Source organism: Dendrobium catenatum, unplaced genomic scaffold, assembly GCF_001605985.2.
Source record: "Dendrobium catenatum unplaced genomic scaffold, ASM160598v2 fragScaff_scaffold_853, whole genome shotgun sequence".
Classification (NCBI taxonomy): Eukaryota; Viridiplantae; Streptophyta; class Magnoliopsida; order Asparagales; family Orchidaceae; genus Dendrobium; species Dendrobium catenatum.
Window position 1 is genome coordinate 181,559 of NW_021319315.1, and position 23,575 is coordinate 205,133.

At 36.9% G+C, this 23,575-nt stretch overlaps 1 protein-coding gene across 3 annotated transcripts in view; it reads right to left on the bottom strand.

The window, feature by feature from the left end:
* The window catches only part of LOC110106099, a 73,778-nt gene that overhangs the window by 29,120 nt on the left and 21,083 nt on the right, over positions 1 to 23,575 (bottom strand). For all 3 annotated transcript variants that reach the window (XR_003701520.1, XM_020835852.2, XM_020835855.2), the window contains exons 6-12: positions 23,488 to 23,532; positions 21,941 to 22,137; positions 21,276 to 21,782; positions 10,825 to 10,921; positions 10,536 to 10,727; positions 10,359 to 10,448; positions 10,022 to 10,084 (exon numbers count right to left, since the gene is read on the bottom strand). Coding sequence is in view for 2 of the 3 variants with exons in the window: in XM_020835852.2 (XP_020691511.1) it covers positions 10,022 to 10,084; positions 10,359 to 10,448; positions 10,536 to 10,727; positions 10,825 to 10,921; positions 21,276 to 21,782; positions 21,941 to 22,137; positions 23,488 to 23,532 (1,191 nt within the window). In the remaining variant the exon portion in view is untranslated. The remainder of the gene's footprint in view (positions 1 to 10,021; positions 10,085 to 10,358; positions 10,449 to 10,535; positions 10,728 to 10,824; positions 10,922 to 21,275; positions 21,783 to 21,940; positions 22,138 to 23,487; positions 23,533 to 23,575) is intronic.

Below are 23,575 nucleotides of genomic sequence, written 5' to 3' on the forward strand. Positions count from 1 at the left end.
TACATCTACTTTCCTAATCGCGTCATTGGAAGGCTGACGTTTTATGTGACTAAACCATCTAAGGAGACTCTCTAATCTCATCTTCCATTGGAGCTACTCCAACCTTTTCACGTATATGCTCATTTCGTATCCTATCTCTAAGAGTAAAGCCACTCATCCACCTAAGCATCCTCATCTCTGCAATACTTAACTTAATATTATGCTTCTCTTTTAATGGCCAACATTCTATACCATAAAGCATTGCAGGTCTAACCACCATCTTATAGAATTTTCCCTTAAGTTTGAGGGGGGCTTTTCTATCACACAACCCCGATGCATTCCTTCACTTCAACCATCCAACTTGAATTATACTAATAATATCCTCATCTATTTCACCATCACTCTGAATAATAAACCCAAGATATCGAAAATGTACTCTTATTAATGACTTGATCACCCAAGTCATGACTCCCCCACTAGATCTATTATTACTAAAATTACACTCCATGTATCCAATTTTAGATCCACTCAAACGAAAGCCTTTAGACTCTAAGTTTGACCTCCATAATTCACGTTTTTTTTCCAACTCCGTCTCTAGTATTATCAACAAGAAGAATATCATCAGAAAAAAGCATACAACAGGATAAAACCTCTTGCAAATGTCTAATGAGAACATCCATGACTAAAGCAAAAATATATGAGCTTAAGGCTAATCCTTGATGTAATTCAACTAAATAGGAAAAATACTTGGTCAAACCACATTGTGATTGAACACAAGTAATAGCTCTTGCATACATATACTTAATAGCTTGAATATAAGCATTATTAACCCATTTCTTTTCTAGAACACTCCATAGCGCTTTTCTTGGAACTTTATCATATGCTTTCTCTAAAACATTAAATATCACATGCTTTCTTCATAGCACTTCTCACGATACCAATCATACATATTTATTAACCATGGGGGGGAAATCTAGAAATATATATACAAATAGAGAGAGAATGTATATATATATATATATATATATATATATATATATATATATATATATGTTAAATGCAATGCTTGGCATTTTGAACAAATGAAATTAAACACAAACAGAGGACATACAAAAGACTTTACAACTCACCAAAGAACACAAGCAAAACCACCTCACCACCTATAGAATTTTATCTACGATTCAAAGCACTCAAATTGCACAATGAACAAAACGAAATTAAGTGAATTGAACTGAACAACTCTCCTATTTATAGGAGAAAACTGATTCCTTCCATGACATAGATAAAATACAAAAGAATAAAGACAAAAGTATTATTTTTCATATACCTAAAAGATTCTATCTCGCCTTCTATGCCACTGAATCAACAACACATACATGTAAGTGGGCAAAAAGTGTTTTTTTTTTTTTTTATGAAATTTCGTGTACCATTCAATGACGAATACTAAAGCAAACAATCAAAACTCAAATATTTTAAATCATGCATTCATCCCATCAAATTCAAATGCAACAAATCATATAGCGTGCCACCACCTTGAGAATCATGCTACTATCTCAAAAAACATACCACAATCTCAAGAAATGTGTCACTCCATCAAAAAGCATGTAACTACTCTGAGAGGTATGCCATAATTCTAAAAACATGGAAATGAAACATGATAACACATCAACAAAATTTATAAATGTACCACACAAATGCATAAAAAATGTATAGATGTACTACACAAATGTATCAAAAAATATAAAAGTACATCGTGCAAGCATAACAAAGAAAATGTAAAATGCAATGAAAAGTACGCTAATGCATCATGCAAGAATATCGAAGAACGTGCAAGCACACTTTGTAAGCATATCAAAAATCATATAATTGTGCAAATGTGTCACACAAATGCATAAAAAAAGTAAGTACGTTATACAAATGCAATAAAAAATAAATGACAAGGTGCATCATGCAAATGTATTGAAAAATAAGCAAGCACACTAAAATCACAATGCCCATATGTGTTATTATAAATATGTTAATATCAAAACTTAAATATCAAAATATCACACAGGCTAAAAATAAAATGAACCACACAAATGAAAAAGAAGTTCACAATACAAATTCAATAAAATGTGCAAGTGTCTCATGTATGTGCATTAAAAAATATGTAAGTGTGCTAAAATCAAAATGACCATATGTAATATTATAAATGACATAATATCCAAAATTGAAAATCAAAATATCAGGCAGGATAAAAATGAAATAAACTCAAATTCCTCTCTATTAGAAAAATGTGCAATTTCTATACAAAGTCTGTAATCATTTTAAATTTATAAACTTATAATTGTTTGCAAGTGCTCCGACGATCATGCTAAATATTCAAGCTTAATATTTGAAAATGCCACGCAAAATAAAACTAGAATGAATTCAAATTTATCATATATCAAAAATCTTGTAATCAATTTTGAAAAGTGAGTGATCATTTTGAAGTTCCACAAAATTTCTCTTTTAAAATTAAATTTGTCAGCATAAATGAACAATGTTATCGAGTAGCCTGCAATGTCTACAAGGTCGAGTCATAAGTTTCACATTTAGAGTCTAATCCCCTTCATAAGGATTGGAGCCGATAAAATTTATGCAATCCTGACAAGCATTTAAATAAAATTATGTGAATAACCAAATCCTTTATTAACAAGTGAACAAAGTTGATAAGGTTTAAAATAACTAAATGCAATCACCAAAATACACCCATTATTGGTACTATAAATAATCATAACTAGAGAGATCAACTTTCAAAGATTAAGTTCACATTTCTAGGTACAAATGATTAAAACAATAATTTTACTCTGATAATGACCGTGTTAAAAGAAAATCTCAACCAAAAGTGAATATAAATTTCAAAAAGCTCCCAAATTTCAATACTAATCATTCGAGGCTTAAATTCTAATAAACTTTTAAAAAAGTAATATTTGTGAAATGAAAAACCTAAAACACTTTAGTTCAACTGCAAAATGACACTATTAAAATATAGTTACACCAAAAACATGTAAGTTCGCAAACAGCTTTAAACTTTTGAATAACAAATCATAGGGAGCCCTTGATAGGGCACAGAGTCCCCTGTTAGCTAGTGTTGACTTAAAATTTCCCACTTATATAAACATCTGCTCTAGGATTAGAAGGTCTCCAAGACAACACAACCCGTTATTCCCAACAAAAAATCATTTGGTCATGTTAGGTCAACTATTTTCGCTGACTAAATAAACTAAGGTTCATATCCTGAGATGATAGAACACAAAAATCTTGATCAAATTCATCATTATTTCTCCTACATTCATTTCAAGCTAAAGGTGGTGAAATTCTCTCAATCATAGGCCAAATTTGCTACTACTATACATCAGCACTTGCTATCTTATTACTAGTCTAAATCAAAAGTTCATTCTCATCATCAGGAGTGGCATTTAACCATAAGATCTTACACCTATGAAAAATATGAAATCAAATTTTAAAGTTCTCGTAAAACGAGAGTGAATTTTCTAAATATTGTCTTATCTGCAATCTAATATGCTTCAAAAAATAAGTCAAACACAAGCTTTCTCATCAAAGCCAAGTAGGATGTTTCGGAGCCTACATATGTTAATGGAGGAAAAAAGATAAGTATAGTTGATGTAGAACTATATGCGTAATTGGAGATTTGCATAAAGATTTTAAGAGCAACTTTAGATTCTCGTTAAAGCGATTAAAACAACAACGTAAAACAATTAAGTAGTTACTTTCGCGGGAAAATTCGGGAGGTAAGTTAGGAGGCGACGATTTGTGGTAGTGGAGGAATAACCTGTGGTGAAAACGGAAGGTAAACGTAGAGGGAAGATGGGAAAAACCAAGAACCACCGGTGGTGGTTGTTGGGTACGACGGGTGGCCTCTCCTAGGCTCCACCTAGCTATCAACCTCTCTCTCTCAAGCTTCTACAAAGAAAGCTCCAAGAAGACTCATGTAAGAAGAAATTGTAATATCATTCATTAACCATGAAAATACAAGAAGGAGGCTATATATAGCCCATTACAAAGTCATGAAAAATAAAAGACTAAAATACCCTCGGGGGGCTACAAAACTCAATCCCTCAAACAAGGGCAAAAAGGGAAAAGTGCAGAAATAAAAATACATCAAAATAAAATGACCAATCTAATAATCAGAAATACATCGGGCAGATCGTGGCCGTCAATCTACGACCACGTCGACGGTAGACTTTCCAACCGATGTCCCCATCAATAGTAATAACTTTAAATGATTTGAAAATAAATAAATAGATTTTTTCTTTAAATAAGGATTGACTATGTTCATTCCTGAGATAAATTTAATATTCTGTCTTCAAATTATTATATATATTTTTTCTTAAGCTATTTAAATTATCTTAAAAACTTATGCATTTACATTTCTTAAAATTATAACTATATTAAAAATATTTCATAAGATTATGCACATTAAACAAGATTACAAGATAAATATGTGATATCTTAAATTGATCTTTACGGAAAAAAAAAATATTTATTTATAATACTAATGTTTGACTAATATGGACTTCAAAACTTGTCACTTTATATTTGGCAAGAAAGTTACTCTTCATTTATTGCGAAGTTACAGGTTTTATATTCATATAAAGAATGTAAAGAGTGGCAAGGTAGTTGTGGACTTCGAAAATCTCTAATCGGCTCAGTGATATTCAAGCGATTCCAAGTTTAATTTTTAGAAAAATAATCGGTTCACTAGCTTAGTGTCAAGAAGGCTGATAAGGGTTAGGCTTTCAAATTTGCTAGCTAATAGTCTTCCTCACAAAATGTCAAAATAAGGTTATGTAGATCCTCACTCAAAACGCCTAATGGTTGAGTAAAACTTCCAAAACTTCTCCAGCTTAATACACCACAATAATGCAAACCAAAAAAAACTTACAAGAAATTCAAGAAACTTATGAACGGACCAAAGATATTAGCTTAAAAGAGTCTAAACTCCAAGTCCAAAATCCATAAATCCTTTCATAGGCACACTCATTGCAAAACCATAATCGAAGTGTTTTCCAATAAATACATGCTTTCAACAATGAATCAAGTAAAATGAATTAAAGTATTCCCAATTGACAAATTCAGTTAACAAAATATCATAACCAAAATGGTTAATATTCACGATTAAATTGTTTTAAAATTCAAGAAAATATATTATGGGCTTTTCTTTCATTAATTATGTAATTAAAATGTAATCACAACTAAAGGAACTCAACTCAAATCATTCCCCCAATAGACATACATGAAAACTAAAAAGTTAAACAATAATCAATCATTTGACGGTCAGACTAGACACTCATTACTCAAATCATTCCCCCAAACAATAATCAATCATTTGACGGTCAGACTAGGACACTCATTCATCCCTCGAACCAATTTGTCATAACTCGAGAGGATAATTCTCATAATAAAAAAGCCCATAAATTCGGAGAAAATACATAATAAGCTATTCTCATAATGAAAGTACAATCAAACTAATATATATATATATATATAAACACTTAAAAGTTAAACAATAATCAGCCTATTTACACTCAGAGCAGCCAACCATCTATCATTTTGCACCAATTTGTCAAGAGTGACATATTTAAGTTTTCCTAAAGCCCACAAAAGTCCAATATCATATCAAATTTATTCATATTATTACACTTAAAAATCCAAAGCCAATAAGGATGTTTTCAGTGCTCTCTGACGAAGTGCATAGTTTAATGGGCATCAATATATTAAAATTATAACCTAAGCCCAAATATTCCACAATAGTTAAATATATGATTCATTGTTGATGTTCATATATGTCACACAATCAACACAACCGAATATAATGAAAACTGTTAAAAATCCCAACTGTCCCTTGACACTTAATCCCACGGCCAATATGGGAATTCGTGGGAGGCTCACTTGGATCACGCCAATCTTTGTTAAATATTAGTCGTCCCTTGACACTTGATCTCACGGCCAAGATAGGAATCCGTGAGAGGCTTACCTAGATCATGCCAATTCCTTTCTATATTTGGGCGATTGATTTAGGAAAGATTATATTAAGGCAAATATGCATGATTTTGTAGTTATTTATTTCTTTATTAAGACATCTTGTATAGATCTATAAATAGTGATAATTTTGTATAATAAAATTAAGTTTTTTCCCTCTCAAATTCTCTAAATTTAACATGGTATCAGAGCATTCATTGCATTGGCCAGAATTCTGAGTTTTTTAACTACCGGACTTTCTGAAGGGAAGGTCGGGCCTTCCCTTCAAAAATGAAAGGGAGTGAGTTATTGTTTGTTCGTTCATACATACGTCGAACCGAGAGGAGGGAGAGTGCTTCATCCCGCGGTCACTGCGTTCGATCGAGAAAGAAAAACATTTTGTGAACCCCTCTTTTGTGCGTGAGACCGAATGGGACGAGAGAGGTGTTGGGCCAAACCAAGCGGGATCGTGTGTCCTTGAAGCTTGCCGCATGAGGAAGCCTTCTCTCGCATGCGTTTGGGGCGGAACCGAGAGGAGCCAAGAAAAAGCTTGTGTCTGGATGAGAGACCATGCGACTACATGGGATGAGAGACCATGCATCTGGACAGTTTTTGTCTCGCCCACTAAATTTCTCATGTCCTCATCTGCTTCAAATCCTGTCGACATTCATGATGCCACAGGTTCCCACCATCGACCTTCATTGTTGGAATTATGAGGAATAAAAATTCCCACCACCAGCCTTAATTGTCGAAATTCTGAGGAATATTGTTCTTTCCATCGGCCTTCATTGTCAGAATTCTAAGGAATACAAGTTCCCACCACCAGCCTTCATTACTAGAATTCTGAAGAGAACAGGTTCCCACCACCGACATTCATTGCCAAAATTTTGAGGATAACAGTTCCCACCACCAGCCTTCATTGCTGGAATTCTGAGAAATACAAATTCCCACCACCAGCCTTCATTGCTAGAATTTTGAGGAATATTGATCCTTCCACCAACCTTCATTATTGGAATTCTAAGGAATACTAGTCTGCTTTCTTTCTGCATCGAAGACCGAGGAGAGATCGAGCAGAAGGGCTCCTCTTATTTGGGAAGGATTATCTTAAGGCAATTATGGATGATTCTGTAGTTATTTGTTTCTTTATTAAGACTTCTTGTATAAATCTATAAATAGGGATAATTTTGTATAATAAAATTAAGCATTTTCCCTCTCCAATTCTCTGAATTTAACAAAAATGACAGCCAATTGATGTGATGCATGCAAAACTACTTCAAAACACATCAACCTCAATCAAATAAGCTTAAATGTTGCACACTCCTGAAGTGGATTGTGCTAACACATCCAAAATATCAAGATTATCTAAGAAAGACCCTCGCAATAGATTCAATCGAATGCGAAGAGAATGACAAACAACGAGCAAGCATCACGCTAAAGTTATTTGAACATTGCCTATTCACAAAAATGATTATGCTGACACCCCTAGAATATTGAAATCATCAAAGAAACACTCACACTCAACTCGACCAAGCACGATCAAAATGGCAAATGACGGATGCGAATTCGCGAATAACCAATCAATCATCAACCATTTTTCAAAATGGATCGCATCAACATCTATGAAATTATGAAAATACCTATAAATAATACTTCATAATGCCAAACAATCACATGATGAAAAAAATATACTACAGGGGCGACATTGTGCAAATGTCGCTCGAATACTACCCATTCACAAAACAAACTATGCCGACACATTTGGAATTTTAGAATTATCTAGAAAGGGCACCAATATTACCTTGGTTGTCACTCAAGTGGAAAACACAAAATTCTCTAATGCACGAGGTAACAACAAAAATTTTGAGACACGCAAATATGAGAAATTGCACGAAAGAGACAATTTTTTTACTTTATTTTTTATTATTTTAAATTTATTTTAAATCAAAATAAAAAATTTAAATCACATGTTGCAAATTTTGGTGTTGATTGGGCCTTGTACACATCATCCCATCGCACCTCTGCCTTATACTCAGCCATGTCGCCATCCCTTCGTTCTCTAATATATATACATGCCCACAAATTCCCCAATGACTAAAAAAAGCCCTTCAATAATAAATCATATGATGCACTTGATAGAACATAAAATCTTCTATTAACTAAGATCAACTTAAATTGCATACCCTTCAGACAAGCATCCATAGTAAATATATATAATTCTCTTGGATAATGTAACTCACAACTCTCAACAAGGATCCTTCGATTAAGTTAGGTCAACTACATCCTCTGATTAAGTAGACTTGAGACCATAACAATCTATGATAATTGAACTATGAGATCTTGATCGAGTTCATCATTATTCCACCCATCATCAAATTTAGGTTTAAGTGATACTTTATAATAATATAATCCTATATAAAAGTGCTTCTATTATATGTTAAACATCTAGCTTCTAACATTTAGCCTTAATTGAAGTTTTCTCTCATCGACGGGAGGGATAATTAATTATAGGTGCAAGTGATTATGAGAAATCTAGAACCATGTCTTAAAGCCATCACAAAAAGAGGTGAAATCTCTAATGGATATCAACTGCAATCTAATATGACTTTTAAAATTTTAACCTGAAATATCATAATTCTCTCAATAGAGCCAAGGCACGAATTTTTGGATCCCACAACCAAGAGCCATAAGGTACACTTAAAAGGTCATGAAACCCTTTGTTAACTAAAATCAACTTAAAATTGGTCCCTTCCACAAGCTTTAACCAAAGCTTACAAGGTCTCATTAGATGATGCAACTCATGGTTGCTCATAATGATCCTTTGGTCAGATTGGGTCAATTATGTTTGCTACTTTGGTCAAGTAAAGTCCATGAGAACTTGAGAGGATAGAATCATGTAATCTTGATTAGGTTCATCGTCATTCCCCCCACCATCTACTCTAAGCATATAGTGGTATGTCTTTTCCCTAATCAAATTGCTGCTGCTACAACAATGCTTTGTAAAGCCTCTTGACTACCCTTAATCAAAATTTTTTTCTCTCATAATTGCACATATTAAAAACTTTCGAGCATATTATGAAGTTCTCGTAAGAAAGTGGAATCTCCAAGTAGTGTTTTATTTAAAAAACAATTTATTTTCTAAAATGTTTATCCAAGAACCAATCAAGTATCATAAATTTAAATGGGAATTTTTTGAGTCCATAGAACCTTCCAAGGGAAGATTCTCCTTGCACCGGTATGATGCTTAAATCTTCATTTTAGTCACTCCCATCTTTCATTCTTTTATCTAAACTATTTTGTGATTGGTTTGTTAACATAATTGAGATCATGTCAAGTTTGTTGTATAATCATTTTTTATTTTTTTATAGTGTGGAACTTAATTGTTGTAGAATTTTATCTTTTGCTCTAAGAGTTCTTATGAAATTTCAATTTTTCGCACCTCCTATTATATGGCTTAGTGAGAATTCAATGTGCTTCTAAATTTGCATCAAATGAGACTAATCCTTGTAAAAATAAAAAATTGGAAAATTATGATTTTTTTTATGAATCACATCCTAGGTTTACATCAGTGACCCCTAGAGCTTAAGATATTCTGCATCACTTGATTCCCTATCCATGATCTTCTCCATATTCTCTTCAGCAGTAAATTCGGAAAAAGGGATGCAAATGTTCAGTCTAAGGAACTTAGCTAACTTTCACGGCTTTTCCTAAAAGTTAATAAAAATGATAAAGGTAAGAAAACATGTTATGCAGGCTGGGAGTGATGGATGAGGTTTTCCTAAGGTGTGGTAATTACACTCGTGAGAGGGAATTCTATGTAAACAAAAAAGAAGTGATACAAAAAGGCCCTACTCAGATTGAGCACGCATGGTGTTTTGCTTAAATTATATCATGATCCTTCCAAGGATAGACATGGTGAGAAAATTACTAGCGTTGCACGGTTAAACATAACGAGAATAAATTTAATGGGTCAAAAAATCAAAAATCAAAATAAAATTAAATTGCAAGATTTTGAAACTTAAATTTTACAATTTGAACTTACCAAATTTGGACATCTGACTACAACTTGCTTTTCCAATAATGCTGCAGTGACAAGTGCCAAAACCTAAAATATAGAAGTCTTGTTTACCTTCAGATAGAAAGTTGAATTAACATGAACAACACAATGTCAACTGCTAAAGAATAACTATGATGTTTTTAAAATGAAACAGTACAAACTTGAACAAACCAAGTCTCCATTAAAAATTAATTTCAGAGTCTAAAAATGTAACCTAAAACCATAATAATACAGAGAAAATTCTTGACAAAGGAAATTTGATAGATTTTCACTATCATGAAATAATGAGAATCTAACGCAAGATAGTCAGGGGAGGCATTACACTTTCAAGAGATAGAGCTCGACAAACTGCTGCAACGGTCCAAATTGAGAAGGCAAAAGGTTCTTCAGCAGCTGCTAATCTCGAGCTGAGCTGGTTGGAGGATTTCATATTATGAATTAAATGCTCTGCAGAAATGCATAGTATAAAAAATAGGCAATATGAAATGAAGCATCTTACCTCATTAAATTCAGGATGACCAGGTTTATCAAAGTCATAATTGCTATCCAATTCCAAAGAAGATGCATCTGGACGACTATACTTAATTGGTTGCAAATGCTCCAACGGGTGAAAAATTATTTCCTTGCCACGGGCGGGTATTGGAAGGGCATGATAACCACATACAATTTGCAGGGGTTCATTATTATTTGCCTGGTACCCAAAAAAAAAAAGAGCACTGACATATACGGTAAAAAAATGACAAAGGAACTAGCAAAACCAGAAAATCATACATAGAAAGTAAGGGTACCTTAGCCCATTGAATTACTTTCATATCAGCAGCATTCGCTTCAAGCTTTGAGCTAAATTCGTCCTCATCATCTTCTGATCCCACACCTCTAACTGAACTGTCCAAAAGAATTTAAGTGTATTCAAATAAGCAATTAATGACACAAAATTCACACAAGAAAAGTAATAAGATGTGTGTATCCATAAGGAACACAAACAAACTTGCACGAAGAAGTTCTAATGTTATCAGACCACACAAGAAATATCTGACGTCATTTTAATGAATTATAATACTGCTCTCCTACACGACGGCTGCATTCTGTCTCTCCTAATTTTGTTAAATCAAATATGAAAATTTTCAAACATTTTTACAATATGCTTTCTCAACCAACTATGTCTAGTCATGTTACATCCGTGCCCTGTGCTTAGCTAAGCTTTCATGATGTAGGATCAAGGTAGAAGCACAAGCAGAACAGAGAAAATCAATGGAACAGTGCAAGCTTCGCAAGCTGCAGAGCTTAATTCGTATATTTGGGAATATCAAGCATGTCCAAAACTTACAACCAAAACAATTATAAGGTCACACGCCTCTTACTAAAACTGTAATAACAACTAAAAAGCGATACCATGTACTAAGGTGTAAAAAGTAGTACTATCAGAGTAAGTGGAGAAATAACTGATGGGGACATCAGATTTCGACACGTGTACCATCGTCGACGGCGCAGATCGACGGCTTCGATCCAGAGCCTCTACTTTTGAGTTTATAGCTTATGTCATTTTGTTTTATTAGTTTTTTCGAGTTTGCCCCTGAGGGCATTGTTTGACTTATGTAGCCCCGAGGGCATTATTGTCTTTTCTTTTTTTTTTCATTTGGAGCCTCCATATATGAGGCATGATGCATTGTAATTTTTAGTTTTTGATGAAATGAAATTTATCCCCCTTTGTTCTCTTTGTGAGTGCATTTCCCTTTGATCTCTTAGTGAGTTCAAAGGGAGAACTAGATCTCTCCGTAAGTTCTAGACTTAATTCATGCTCGTAGTGTGAAGGTGAGAAGCGCAGAAATTTAAGGCGAGGAAATTCTCAGGTTTCTTCAAACAGGCCTTCCCCTTCATCCATTGCCGCCTCCATTGAGCCCAGCCAAGCCGACGGCCTCTCTGGCCATCCCGTCCTGGCCAAGCCGCTGGCCTCACTGGCCATCCCGACCCAGCAAAAGCCCTCCCGGCCGGCCCCAGCCAATTCTCCCTCCCGCCGGCCCAAAACCCCATCCAGCCACCGCCGGCCAATCCAGTTCACCGGCCCCTCCATCCCTGCCGCCGCCCCTATTTTTTTTTTCTTTCTTTTCTGTTTTCAAATTCTGAAACGTTTGGGTTTCAATAGCCTTTAATGTTACCTAAATTACCTCCTTAACTTAAGCTACCAAATAAATTGGTTGGATTTGAAATTCAAATTCAAATTCAACCCAATTAAGTGCTTAAGTTAGGAAACCTTTCTTTTATCCAAAACTGAATTGCTAATTTCAGATCTTAATAAAATCTGAGATTAATTTCGTGGACCCCACTTGCTTAATCCCCTCTTTCCCCCTTTCTCTCTCTTGGCCGGCCCCTCCTTGAGCTCTTCCCTCTCTCCTAATCACCCCATAAATTCCACAAATTCAGCCCCTAAATCCTCCCTATTAACCGCCCCCTCCTCCTCATGGATTTAATTTGATTTTCAAATTAAATCCCTCCAATTAAACCTTCCACAACTGAAATTCCTGCAGAAATTTTCCTGCAGCCTCTCTTTTCTTCCCTCTCTTGGCCTTTTCTCCTCCAATGCCCGAGCCACCATTCTCCGGCAACCTATCCAAGAACGACGATCCAAGGCTCCCCCTTCCTCGGAGCGACCTCGATTCTAAGGTGGAGACGTTTCTTCCGCTAAAGACTAGACTAGTTGAGTGTATGGTCTCCAAAGGTGAAAGTTCTTATTATTAAATTGTGGATTTTTGTTCACCGTCGTAGTTTTTAGTGACAAGCTTGATTCAATATATTATTTAATTTCAAGTGCAATTCTCACGACATTTCATGATAGTTTCACATCAATAACTATAACGAACTAAAGCAATAAGATAACTTATCCTGCATGAGCAAGATAAAGGCTCGGTACTATAGTGCTCCGCATCATTCGCCACGGCTACGAAAATCATTGATTACTCCTGAATCAATGGTATCATCGTTGTCATCTGGTAGTGAGTACGGGTAAAGATCTGCCACATTAAAAGTATGTGAAGTGTTGAACTCTGATGGTAGATCAATAACGTATGCATTGTTATTGATCTGGTGCTTAACTGTAAAAGGTCCAAACTTGCGGCGTCCAAGTTTAGAGTAGGTTCCCGGAGGTAACCGCTCCTTACTCAAGCGCACCAAAACTAAATCTCCCGTGTTAAAAACCTTCTCTCGGCGATGAAGATCGGCACTCCGTTTATAAGCCATATTGGACTCCTGCAGTTTAATACGCACCTTGGCCAGCATTTCGGAAAATTGCTCAGCCATTGTCGCCGCCGCCTTGTTAGTGCACTTAGGAATCACTGCAACATCAACAATAGTATTGGGAGACTTAGTATAAACAATACTAAAAGGACATCTACCCGTCGAACGGTTCGGCATCGAGTTGAATGCAAACTCCGCTTGCCCCAAGACGTCGTCCCAAAGTTTAGGATTATCCTGTACCAAGCACCGCAGCAAATTGCCCAATGTACGATTCACCACCTCCGTTTGGCCATCAGTCTGCGGGTGATAAGAAGAGCTAAGTTGGATATTAGTGTTCATACGTTTCCATAGCTCTCGCCAGAAGTGACTTATAAATTTGACATCACGATCGGAAGTAAGTGATCGTGGAACACCATGCAACCGAACAATCTCTCTAAAAAATAGCTTAGCAATGTTGAGGGCGTCGAATGTCTTCTTGCATGGTATGAAATGAGCCATCTTCGAAAAACGGTCAACTACGACCATAATAGAGTCGTTACCTCGACGAGTACGAGGCAAGCCCAGGACAAAATCAACACTGAGATCCTCCCAGATGGAGTTGGGCATGGGTAGAGGAGTATAAAGGCCGGTGTTTTGCCCCCCACCCTTATAATTTTGACATACGGAGCAGCGCTCGACAAATCGAGCTACATCACAGCGTAAATGCGGCCAAAAAAATTTAGTTTGCAGTTGACTTACAGTGCTATCCCTCCCAGCATGAGCTCCGAGTATGCCTCCATGTACTTCTTTAATCACTTGTTGCCGCCAAGATGAATTAGGTATGCATAAAAGATTACCTTTAAAAAGAAATCCATGCCGAATGGAGAAGTCTTTCATCGGTTCTGCCTTCAAGCATTGTTGCCATGCTTCACCAAAATCGGTATCTCCTGCATATAAATCCTTCAGTGACTCAAGACCCACAAAATCTGTCTGCAATTGCGTAATTAACGCTGCCCGTCTGCTTAAGGCGTCCGCCACCCTATTTTGCGCTCCACTTTTATGCTTGAGTACAAATGTGAACTTTTGAAGGAACATTAGCCACCGAGCATGCATCCGGTTGATATCTTTTTGTGTGTTAATGTATTGCAAGGCCTTGTGATCGCTGCATAGAACGAAATCTTGTTGAAGCAGATACGGCTCCCATTGCTTCAAAGCTCTTACGACAGCATATAATTCTTGTTGGTATACAGACCATCTTTGGCGGGCAGAACTGAGTTTTTCGCTAAAAAACTCTATGGGTCTATTTTCTTGTGACAATACTACACCAATACCAATTGCCGATGCATCGGTTTCCACTGCGAATGGTTTGCCGAAGTCTGGTAAAGCAAGTACAGGAGCTGAGGTTAGGGCCTCTTTAATTTTCTCAAAGCTGCTAGTCTGCTCGTCACCCCAGTGAAAGGAACGGGATTTTAAAACCTCAGTTATAGGAGCGGTGATGCAGCTGAACCCTCGTATGAATCTCCTGTAAAAATTTTCCAAGCCGTGAAAGCTCCTAATATCTGTGAGTGATGCAGGAGTTGGCCATTCCCGAATCGCAGCAACTTTGCGGGGGTCGGCACTCATTCCTTCACCCGAAATGATGAATCCCAGAAAAGAAACATAAGCAACTGCGAAATCACACTTAGCCATATTTAAGAACAATTTGTGTTGTCTCAGATTTGTAAGGATGCTTTCTATGTGGCTCAAGTGGTCTTCCATGGTACGACTTTAAACCAATATGTCGTCGAAGTACGCCACACAACAGTATTTAAGAAACGGTTTCAACACTTCATTCATCAACCTCATGAAGGTGGATGGGGCGTTGCAAAGACCAAAAGGCATAACTCTCCACTCGTACAGGCCTTCACGCGTCTTAAACGCTGTCTTCCACTCGTCGCCGGGACGTAGTCGGATCTGGTGATACTCGTTGCGTAAGTCCAGTTTAGAAAATATTTTTGCGCCCGCTAATTTCTCTACCATTTCTTCCATCCGAGGCATAGGAAAACGAAATTTCACCATGATTTTATTGATCTCCCTGCTGTCTACGCACATACGCCACGTGCCATCTTTCTTTGGAACCAATAGTGCCGGCACTGCACATGGGCTCAAACTGTGTTGTATCAATTGCTTGTCCAACAGCTCCTCGACGATTTGTTGTAGAACTGAGTGTTCCCCTGGACTGAGCCGATAATGTGGCAAATTAGGCAGTGTCGCACCCGGTATAAAATCAATCTGATGCTGGATTTTCCTCAAGGGCAGTAACTCAGCAGGCAAACTATCAGTGCAAATATCAGTAAATCTGTTTAGCAAATCCTTCACCTCAGCTGGCCAGTCCTTGTTACTGATATTAGATGTAACTTCTTTCACTATAAGGGCCATCATACTAGTAGTTTCCCTCCAAGCATTCAGCAATGCCTTAGACGAAACAGCAAACAATGCATTGTTCTTCTTGAGTGTTGTACTCTCAGAACACGGGTTATGTGGTACCAGGCGTAGCCGTCTCCCTTTCCAATCCAGTGAGTACGTGTTAGCTCGGCAATCATATATAGCTCCCATATCATATTGCCATGGCCTGCCCAAAATAATATGGCACACATCCATATCCAGGACATCACATAAAACTTCGCTAACATAATGTTTCCCGATTGAGAAAGAAACTTTGCACAATTCGGTCACCGCCATGTCAACCCCTTTCTTGACCCAGCTGATTTTATAGGGGTTAGGATTTTTTGTAGTTTTGAGTTTCAAAGCTTGTACCACAGCACTTGAAACTACATTCTCGGTGCAGCCACTATCTATCAATAGGTCGCAGACTTTTCCACCGATTGTGCATTTAGTTTTAAATAAGGCATTCCGCTGTGAAGTACAAGGCTGCTTAGGAGCTAGCAGCAATTTTTCCAATACACAAATTAGAGACTCGCCTACATCAGCTTCCACATTCTCTTGGTGTTGTTCTTGCTCTGGATTATAATCACTTCCTTCCTCTTCCCCTTCACCATCAATCAACTGCAATTGCGGGCGTGAGGGGCACTCGTTGGACTTGTGTCCCATTTGGAAACATCGGAAGCACTTAACGCTAATGTTTTTTGCGTATGGATTATCCTTGACGATGGTCTTACCACGACCCACTGATCTGTCATCTGTACCACGCCCAAGTGCATTCGGAACCCCCGCGGTGCCAGGGGAAGTCGCCTGCAATTTTCCACCTGTAATCCATGCAGGTTCTGTAACTCTGTTATTACTATTAGACTGTTCCATCACTGGTGAATTCCTTTTGAAAGAATAACCCTTGTTATGTCTGAGCAACTGCATATCAATCTTTAGAGCATAATTAACAGCTTGTGATAGTGATCATATAGAATTCAGTTCCAATTTATCTTGGATGGCCTCCTTCAATCCTCCGATGTACCGTGCGACCAACTAGTTGGCTGTCTCGTTCAAGTTGTTCCTAGCACTCAAACGATAAAATTCTTCAGTATAATCATTGACAGAGCGGTTACCTTGGCGGCAATGTTGATACTGTTGATACAACATTTGTTTGTAATCGGTAGGAAGATAATGCCCGCGTAACATCTGCTTCATTCGCCGTCAACTCTTCACTGGTCCGCGCCCTTCCCTTCGCCTTGACTGTAAAACCTGCTGCCACCACGCACTGGCCCCGGCCTTGAGTCGACACGCCACATATTGCACTTGCTTGATTGGCTCAATCTCCATATATTCGAAGGTCTCAACTGACCTCTCCCAATCTAAATAATCTTCTATATGTAATTTTCCGTCAAAAAAGGGTATGTCCAGCTTGACCCGGAACTCACCGTGTGGACGAGTCATCACCCTGGGATGCCTCCGACGGTGGTTTGGTAATTCTTCACCCGAATCAGAGACGTCTGAATGTTGCGCTTCCATGGTCTCTGCATCCGAATCAGATGACTCCACCGCCGCCATCACACGCCGTGGACCGTGAATGTTCCTCTGCCACAATCGATCAGCCTCGTCACCACGCCGTGCCGCCGGAGCGTCTCTATTGGGAATCATCCGATCTAAGCAGATAGTGATCTCCCTGAGCTCTTGGCGAATCTCCTCATAAAATCGATTTACCTCCATTTCCAACTCTTCTGTCCGACGACCCAATCCTCGGTGCGCCGCCCATAGAGCTTCCAGGCTGTTGTCGCCGCCGGGAGCCACCCGCCTGTTGCCTTCGGCCATCTAGCTCTGATACCAATACTGATGTAGGATCAAGGTAGAAGCACAAGCAGAACAGAGAAAATCAATGGAACAGTGCAAGCTTCGCAAGCTGCAGAGCTTAATTCGTATATTTGGGAATATCAAGCGTGTCCAAAACTTATAGCCAAAACAACTATAAGGCCACACGCCTCTTACTAAAACTGCAATAACAACTAAAAAGCGATACTATGTACTAAGGTATAAAAAGTAGTACTATCAGAGTAAGTGGAGAAATAACTATAACGAACTAAAGCAATAAGATAACTTATCCTGCATGAGCAAGATAAAGGCTCGGTACTATAGTGCTCCGCATCATTTCATCATTGATATTTTAGACTATTTACTTAATAGTATTGCAACATATCATCTACTATATAGAAATTTATTGTCCCCACAAAATAAACATCAGCCTTGGAAATATGAACTTCAACTTGTCATAACCGAAAATTTTTATCAAGGCAATTTGACATCAAACCATTTAATTATAGATTATGACTTATTTTAACTTTCACCAAATTTATTTCACTTGCAAATAAAAATAACCCACCGATTACGGGCTCGATCGGGGTCGAGTCGGTGCGAAAATATTCGTCAACACTTACAAATAAAAATAACCCACCGATTAACCCACCATTTAAGTCTTCGTTACTTATGTCCAAAACAATATCCTGAATACTGGTTGAACTTCATCCAATCGCTCAAAAGATTAATGTTGCAACTTGCTTTATAATATTTTCACATTAAACCGTTGTAAGGATACTATGCTCTAAATAATAAGCTCTATTAATGAAACTCATCCCTGCACAACGATGAAGTGATGACTAGACATCACAGAGAAACCCAACCATGATTTTACATTGATCCTACAATAACTGAATGGAAAACTGGAGACTGGATACAAAAAAAGAACAGCACAACACCTCCATGAATTTCAGTTAGAGCACCTATAATTATCGGTATGTCCATAGAGTTACTTGTTTCAAAAAATAAAAAAGGTATACACCAAATGGAACTTCAGATATAATCATCCTTTCCACTCTGGACACCAGGTGAAAAGTGTCAGACAAGATCATCAAAGCCCTCTAAAAGCGTTTGTTGACGAATATTTTTGCATCGAATCAACCCCGATCGAGCCCGACTAGACTTGATTGTACTCGATCAACCCAATCGATCGTTGTCGAGGCGAAATTGATCCAAATTAAGCCTCAATTTAATTAAATTCAATTCAATTTAATTAAATTAAATTCAGTTTGATTAAAATTAAATCAAATCAATTCGAACCGAACCATTTCGAGCGTCGTCGAGCCCAATTCGATGCAATTCGACGCGATTCGGCGCCGATCTGAGTTCAATTTCACAAAATTAACTCGATCGGACCCAAATCGATCCTAGTCGAGTTCAATTTGAACTCAATTTCAGCCCAAATCAGTCAATTTAGGCTAGATTGAGTCTCAAAATCAAAAATTGATACTTAGTGATCAAATTTTATCTCAGTTACCACCCAAATTTGTGTCCGATCATATAGGGAATGTACTCAAGTGCAAATTCCCTCATTTATCACATAGAGAAAGCTGGATTGGGCGTTAAGGGCGGTGGACTTGCTTAGTGCATGCGCCCCTAAGAGCACGAAAGGTAGTGGGGAGCCTCATTCGGCTCCCCTGGTCTCGTCCGTCCCGAGCAAACGAGAAAGCAAAGAGCGAGAGAGGGCAATTTCCACGCCCAGGCCTCCGTTCCGCCCCTCCTCGCATGTGAAGCCTTCGTCCGACCCCATCCAAGGCTTCGGCCAAGTCATATATGGGGGTAGGCCCGCACAAGTAAAGGAGAAAAACCTGATGAGGTAAGCATATACTCTTAATTCTAGAAATTGGGAATTTGAACCCAACCTTGAATGAAAGAACAGCTTTAATTTTAAAAATTGGGAATCTGGATCCAACCTTAAATTGGAAAGCTGAAATGGTGCAAAAGCTTATAGTCATCATATGACTTGTTTAAAAATGTTGAACAGTTGGAAAGATGGAAAGTAATGTTATGCACTTCTTATGTTCAGTATGGCATTTCAATGTGTGTTATAACCATGTTAGTAATATTAAGCATTTCTTGATTTTTAACAATATTATTATTATTTCTTATACATTGCTGGTGTATTTCATTGAGTCATAACTCATTAATAATGGTTGTACAACAGGTAAGCTATGATGCACCGACACTTCTCCTTAAAGAGGCGTGCAGTGTCCGACATGACACACCGAAAACGTGTCCGATTAAAAAATATTAAATACAAATTGGACACGCGTGTCCGACACGTGTATCTTAAATATTTTATAAATTTTTTTAAATATAATTTCTTGTATTTTGTGGGATTTAAACTAAATTCCTTATTTCCTATCCACAACACCAAATCAACATCCGCACTTAATTCTCAATCATCGAATATTCTCATTTTCATTTCTTTTTGGCTGTGGAGATATTTTCATCTCCTCTCTCGGTGACTGATAAATGGCATCGACGTCTGACTCTCAACGCCTAAAATATTAATTGTTGCTTTTTGAAACTTACCAAAAAATAGCTAATATACATGCTCGGTACCGCTAGGTATCGCTAGGTACATGCTCGGTACCGCTAGATATCGCTAGGTACCGCTCAGTACATGCTCGGTACTGCTCAGTACATGCTCAGTATCTTTTCATACAAATAACTTACGAACTTTAAAAACAAGCAGAACTTCAAGTATCATCATCTTCCTGTTGTGAGAGAAATTAGAGCACATACTCATTTATTCACTCAATGAAGAGGAATAAAATAACTCCACAAAGAGCTGAAGATTTAGTTTATGTGCATACAAGTCTTCGTCTTCTATCAAGTAAAACCCCACTTTATATGACATGTGATAACAAGATGTGGGATGTTGCTAGAGATGAGTTCGAGTGCCTTGATGATATGGGATTATTGGAGGTCGCAAATCTTTCTCTAAATGAACCAGAGTTGGAAGCAATGATATTCAATGATGATGATATTGAAGGCCAAAGATCAACCTCTGAATCTAATTCTATCATTCCGTCTATTGAGTAGTTGAACCTTCATATTGTACTAAATAGTTTTTTGCTTATATTTTTGTGGTTGTACTAGACATTTTGTACTAAACATCTTTGTGTTATAAGCTAAATAAATTATCATGAAATTGATTTATTATTGCTTGTCATTTTTAATATATTGTCACCTTAATTTCTATATATTATATTAAAAAATTATTATGTCGTGTCCACGCCACACCCGTGTCCTATATTTTAAAAAATTGTTGTGTCCCGTGTCCGTGTCGTGTCTATGTCGACGTGTCCGTGTCGGTGCATCATAGAAGGTAAGTGAAAGGAGTCTGTAAGGCATTAAAAGGGTGACTATTCTTTTTGGGTGTACATATGTTTTGGGTGTACAAAGAAATCTAAAAGAAGATCTGAATGATAACTATGCAGACTTTTGGGTATGTAAGAAAATTTTAAAGGTTTTTAGTAAAGCTCTATATTTCATTTGAAATGTACATTTCTGTTAAGATATAATATTTATGCTTCCTATTATGAACATTTTGAAGTGTTATGATTAGTGAGATTAGGATAGTTTTGACTACTTTTTACTTATCCAATTCTATTATCAGCATTTCAGAATGGGGTAAGGAGACGGTCTATTTAAATTCTCCTTCTCTGTTACACTCTAGACTATTGTAGGGGTTAAAATGGGGTGTGACATAATTTAGCATCACTAGTACAAAATATATCACCTGTAGATGGACTCCAAACTTTGTACACGTTCTAATTGGCATCTGATAGAATGATAAATTGTTGAATTCGCCTCTGGTGAAGCTTGTCCATTTTCGAAAGCTCCATTCACTATTTCAAAACTGTCAGAACGATATCCAGAATTTTCTGAGGTCAAGTCATCCAAACATTGCCAAGACCTTCTGGACTCCTTATCCAACTCCCTTGCATGACTTGTGTCCGAAACTTCACTAAAGGAAGCACTTGCTGGAGAATGGAAACCTGATTGACAGAATAACATTGGTGCAGCCTCCCTCTCAGATATTATAGAAGCTGAAGATGAGGTAAGCCCTGCTACACTGTCAACTGGTATTGCAAATCCCGTCAAACCGTTCAAGGATTCCCTGCCAAGGTAATCACAATCCTCATCAACACTTTCATGCTCTGCAATTACTGGAGGAACAGGTTCAATAAGATTCATGTCGCTGACATATTGAGTTATCCTGTCCAAGCGCTCTTGTGAAACTATGCTGCACATAACAGAAACCTGCTATCAATATAAGGTCACAAATTATAAGCATTGAAATGGAACATGTTAAAACTCTGTCAGAACTAACACATTACAACATTTATTTATTTAAAAAAAAAAAGAAGAAGAAACAAGTGTTTAACGACAAAAGAAGCAAACCTGTTTAACATCTCATAGTGCAGTTCAAAAAATGGAACTCGCGTAAGTATGCAATAACAACGTGGTGCAGCTACCAAAAAGCGGCTTGGCTTGTAAGAAGCGATAACTGGTGAGACAGCACCTAAAATACCTGGGGCCCTCTGAACTATCTCTTGAACATGTAGGCATACACCATATAATGTTGAATTATCTGAAACCTGGTTAAACATGAAAAATATTTAGTAAAGATGTACCATAATAAGCATATCCTGATTACCACAGAAACATCTAACAAACGCAAAGACTTCTTAATGATCAATTTATTGATGTTAATATCAGTGATGAAAGCACCAGTAGTCAGAATTCTGGCAACAGGTGTTTATCCTGAAACAAACTTCATAAACACTCAAATTTCAAGATTTTATCCGCAATTAAAAAAGAAGAATGGATTACGCCTTAGAGCAAGTCAGTTAACTCGACAGAGTTAAGAATACCAAAACTTTAAGTTGGATTATAGTATGGTGAGATAAAAACATTGCAAAAGATCCCCTGGAAAGAAAATAATATTAATAAATAAGCTTATCCTTAGTCCAATGAGCAGTAAACAAAATTAATAGAAATTACTTAGTAGTTTGTGACGAGTGGAAAATGATACCAGGAGATCAAGGCATTCATGGTTTAAAAGGTATAAGAAAAATGGTATAACCATAGATGCATGAGAAATTAATGTGTAAATAATCATTTATTAAACAAGGAAAATTCCTAAACCAGAACTTCATATCGTAGTACAATCACGGCTAGGCACAAGAAAAAATCACATTAAAAAGAAGAATGATAGAAAAAGAATGCTTAGTGCATATGTATCATTTGATAGAAATTTTGATATTATATGGCTTTATATAAGTTTTTTGGTTTGAGATGTTAGCATCCCGATCACAACAAAGAATAATTATTAAGTTTTATATAATAAACAAAAAAGTGAAGTGCCTCTGATGGAAACGTGCACAATTCTTTTACATGGTTCTCTGAAGAAGGTGCTGGAAGTTCTCCAAATAAAATAAGCATAAGCCAAACAACGGAAAAATTAAAACAAAATGAAGATGATGCTTAATGTGACGAGAAGAGACCAAGGATCTAAACCAGTAATAAATAATCTAATGTTCAAAAGGTGCAAAAGAACTGTATATTTCCAGAAAAGAGTAAGTTTTATGGTATTTTGGAATAAGTGTCCAACAGAAATGCATGATATAGAAATTCTTAGCTACATAAACACATTCAATGATGCTAGGTAAAAGGTACAAAGGAAAGCCTGAAGTAAAGTGAATTCATGCATGAAAAATTAATTGGGAGCATTTCCAGCTCAATTATGCACTAGTTATGGCAATGAAAATATTATATGTGATAATGTCAATATCTGGTTCCACCAAATTGGTAAGGCTTCGTTTTCCAAAGGTTACATCCCAAATTGAAACAACTGTCGGGATTGGAATGTTAATTGAAACCTGAAACTTCATGTGCTTACGTGAGGATATACAACAAAGAATAAAGCTAAGAAATAACTCACAGACCTTAAGGCAGAAAATAAAAGATAAATCATCTCTTGCCAGATGCTCCTGCAAAAGAGATTAAATAACACAATTTAGGCTACATCGTTGG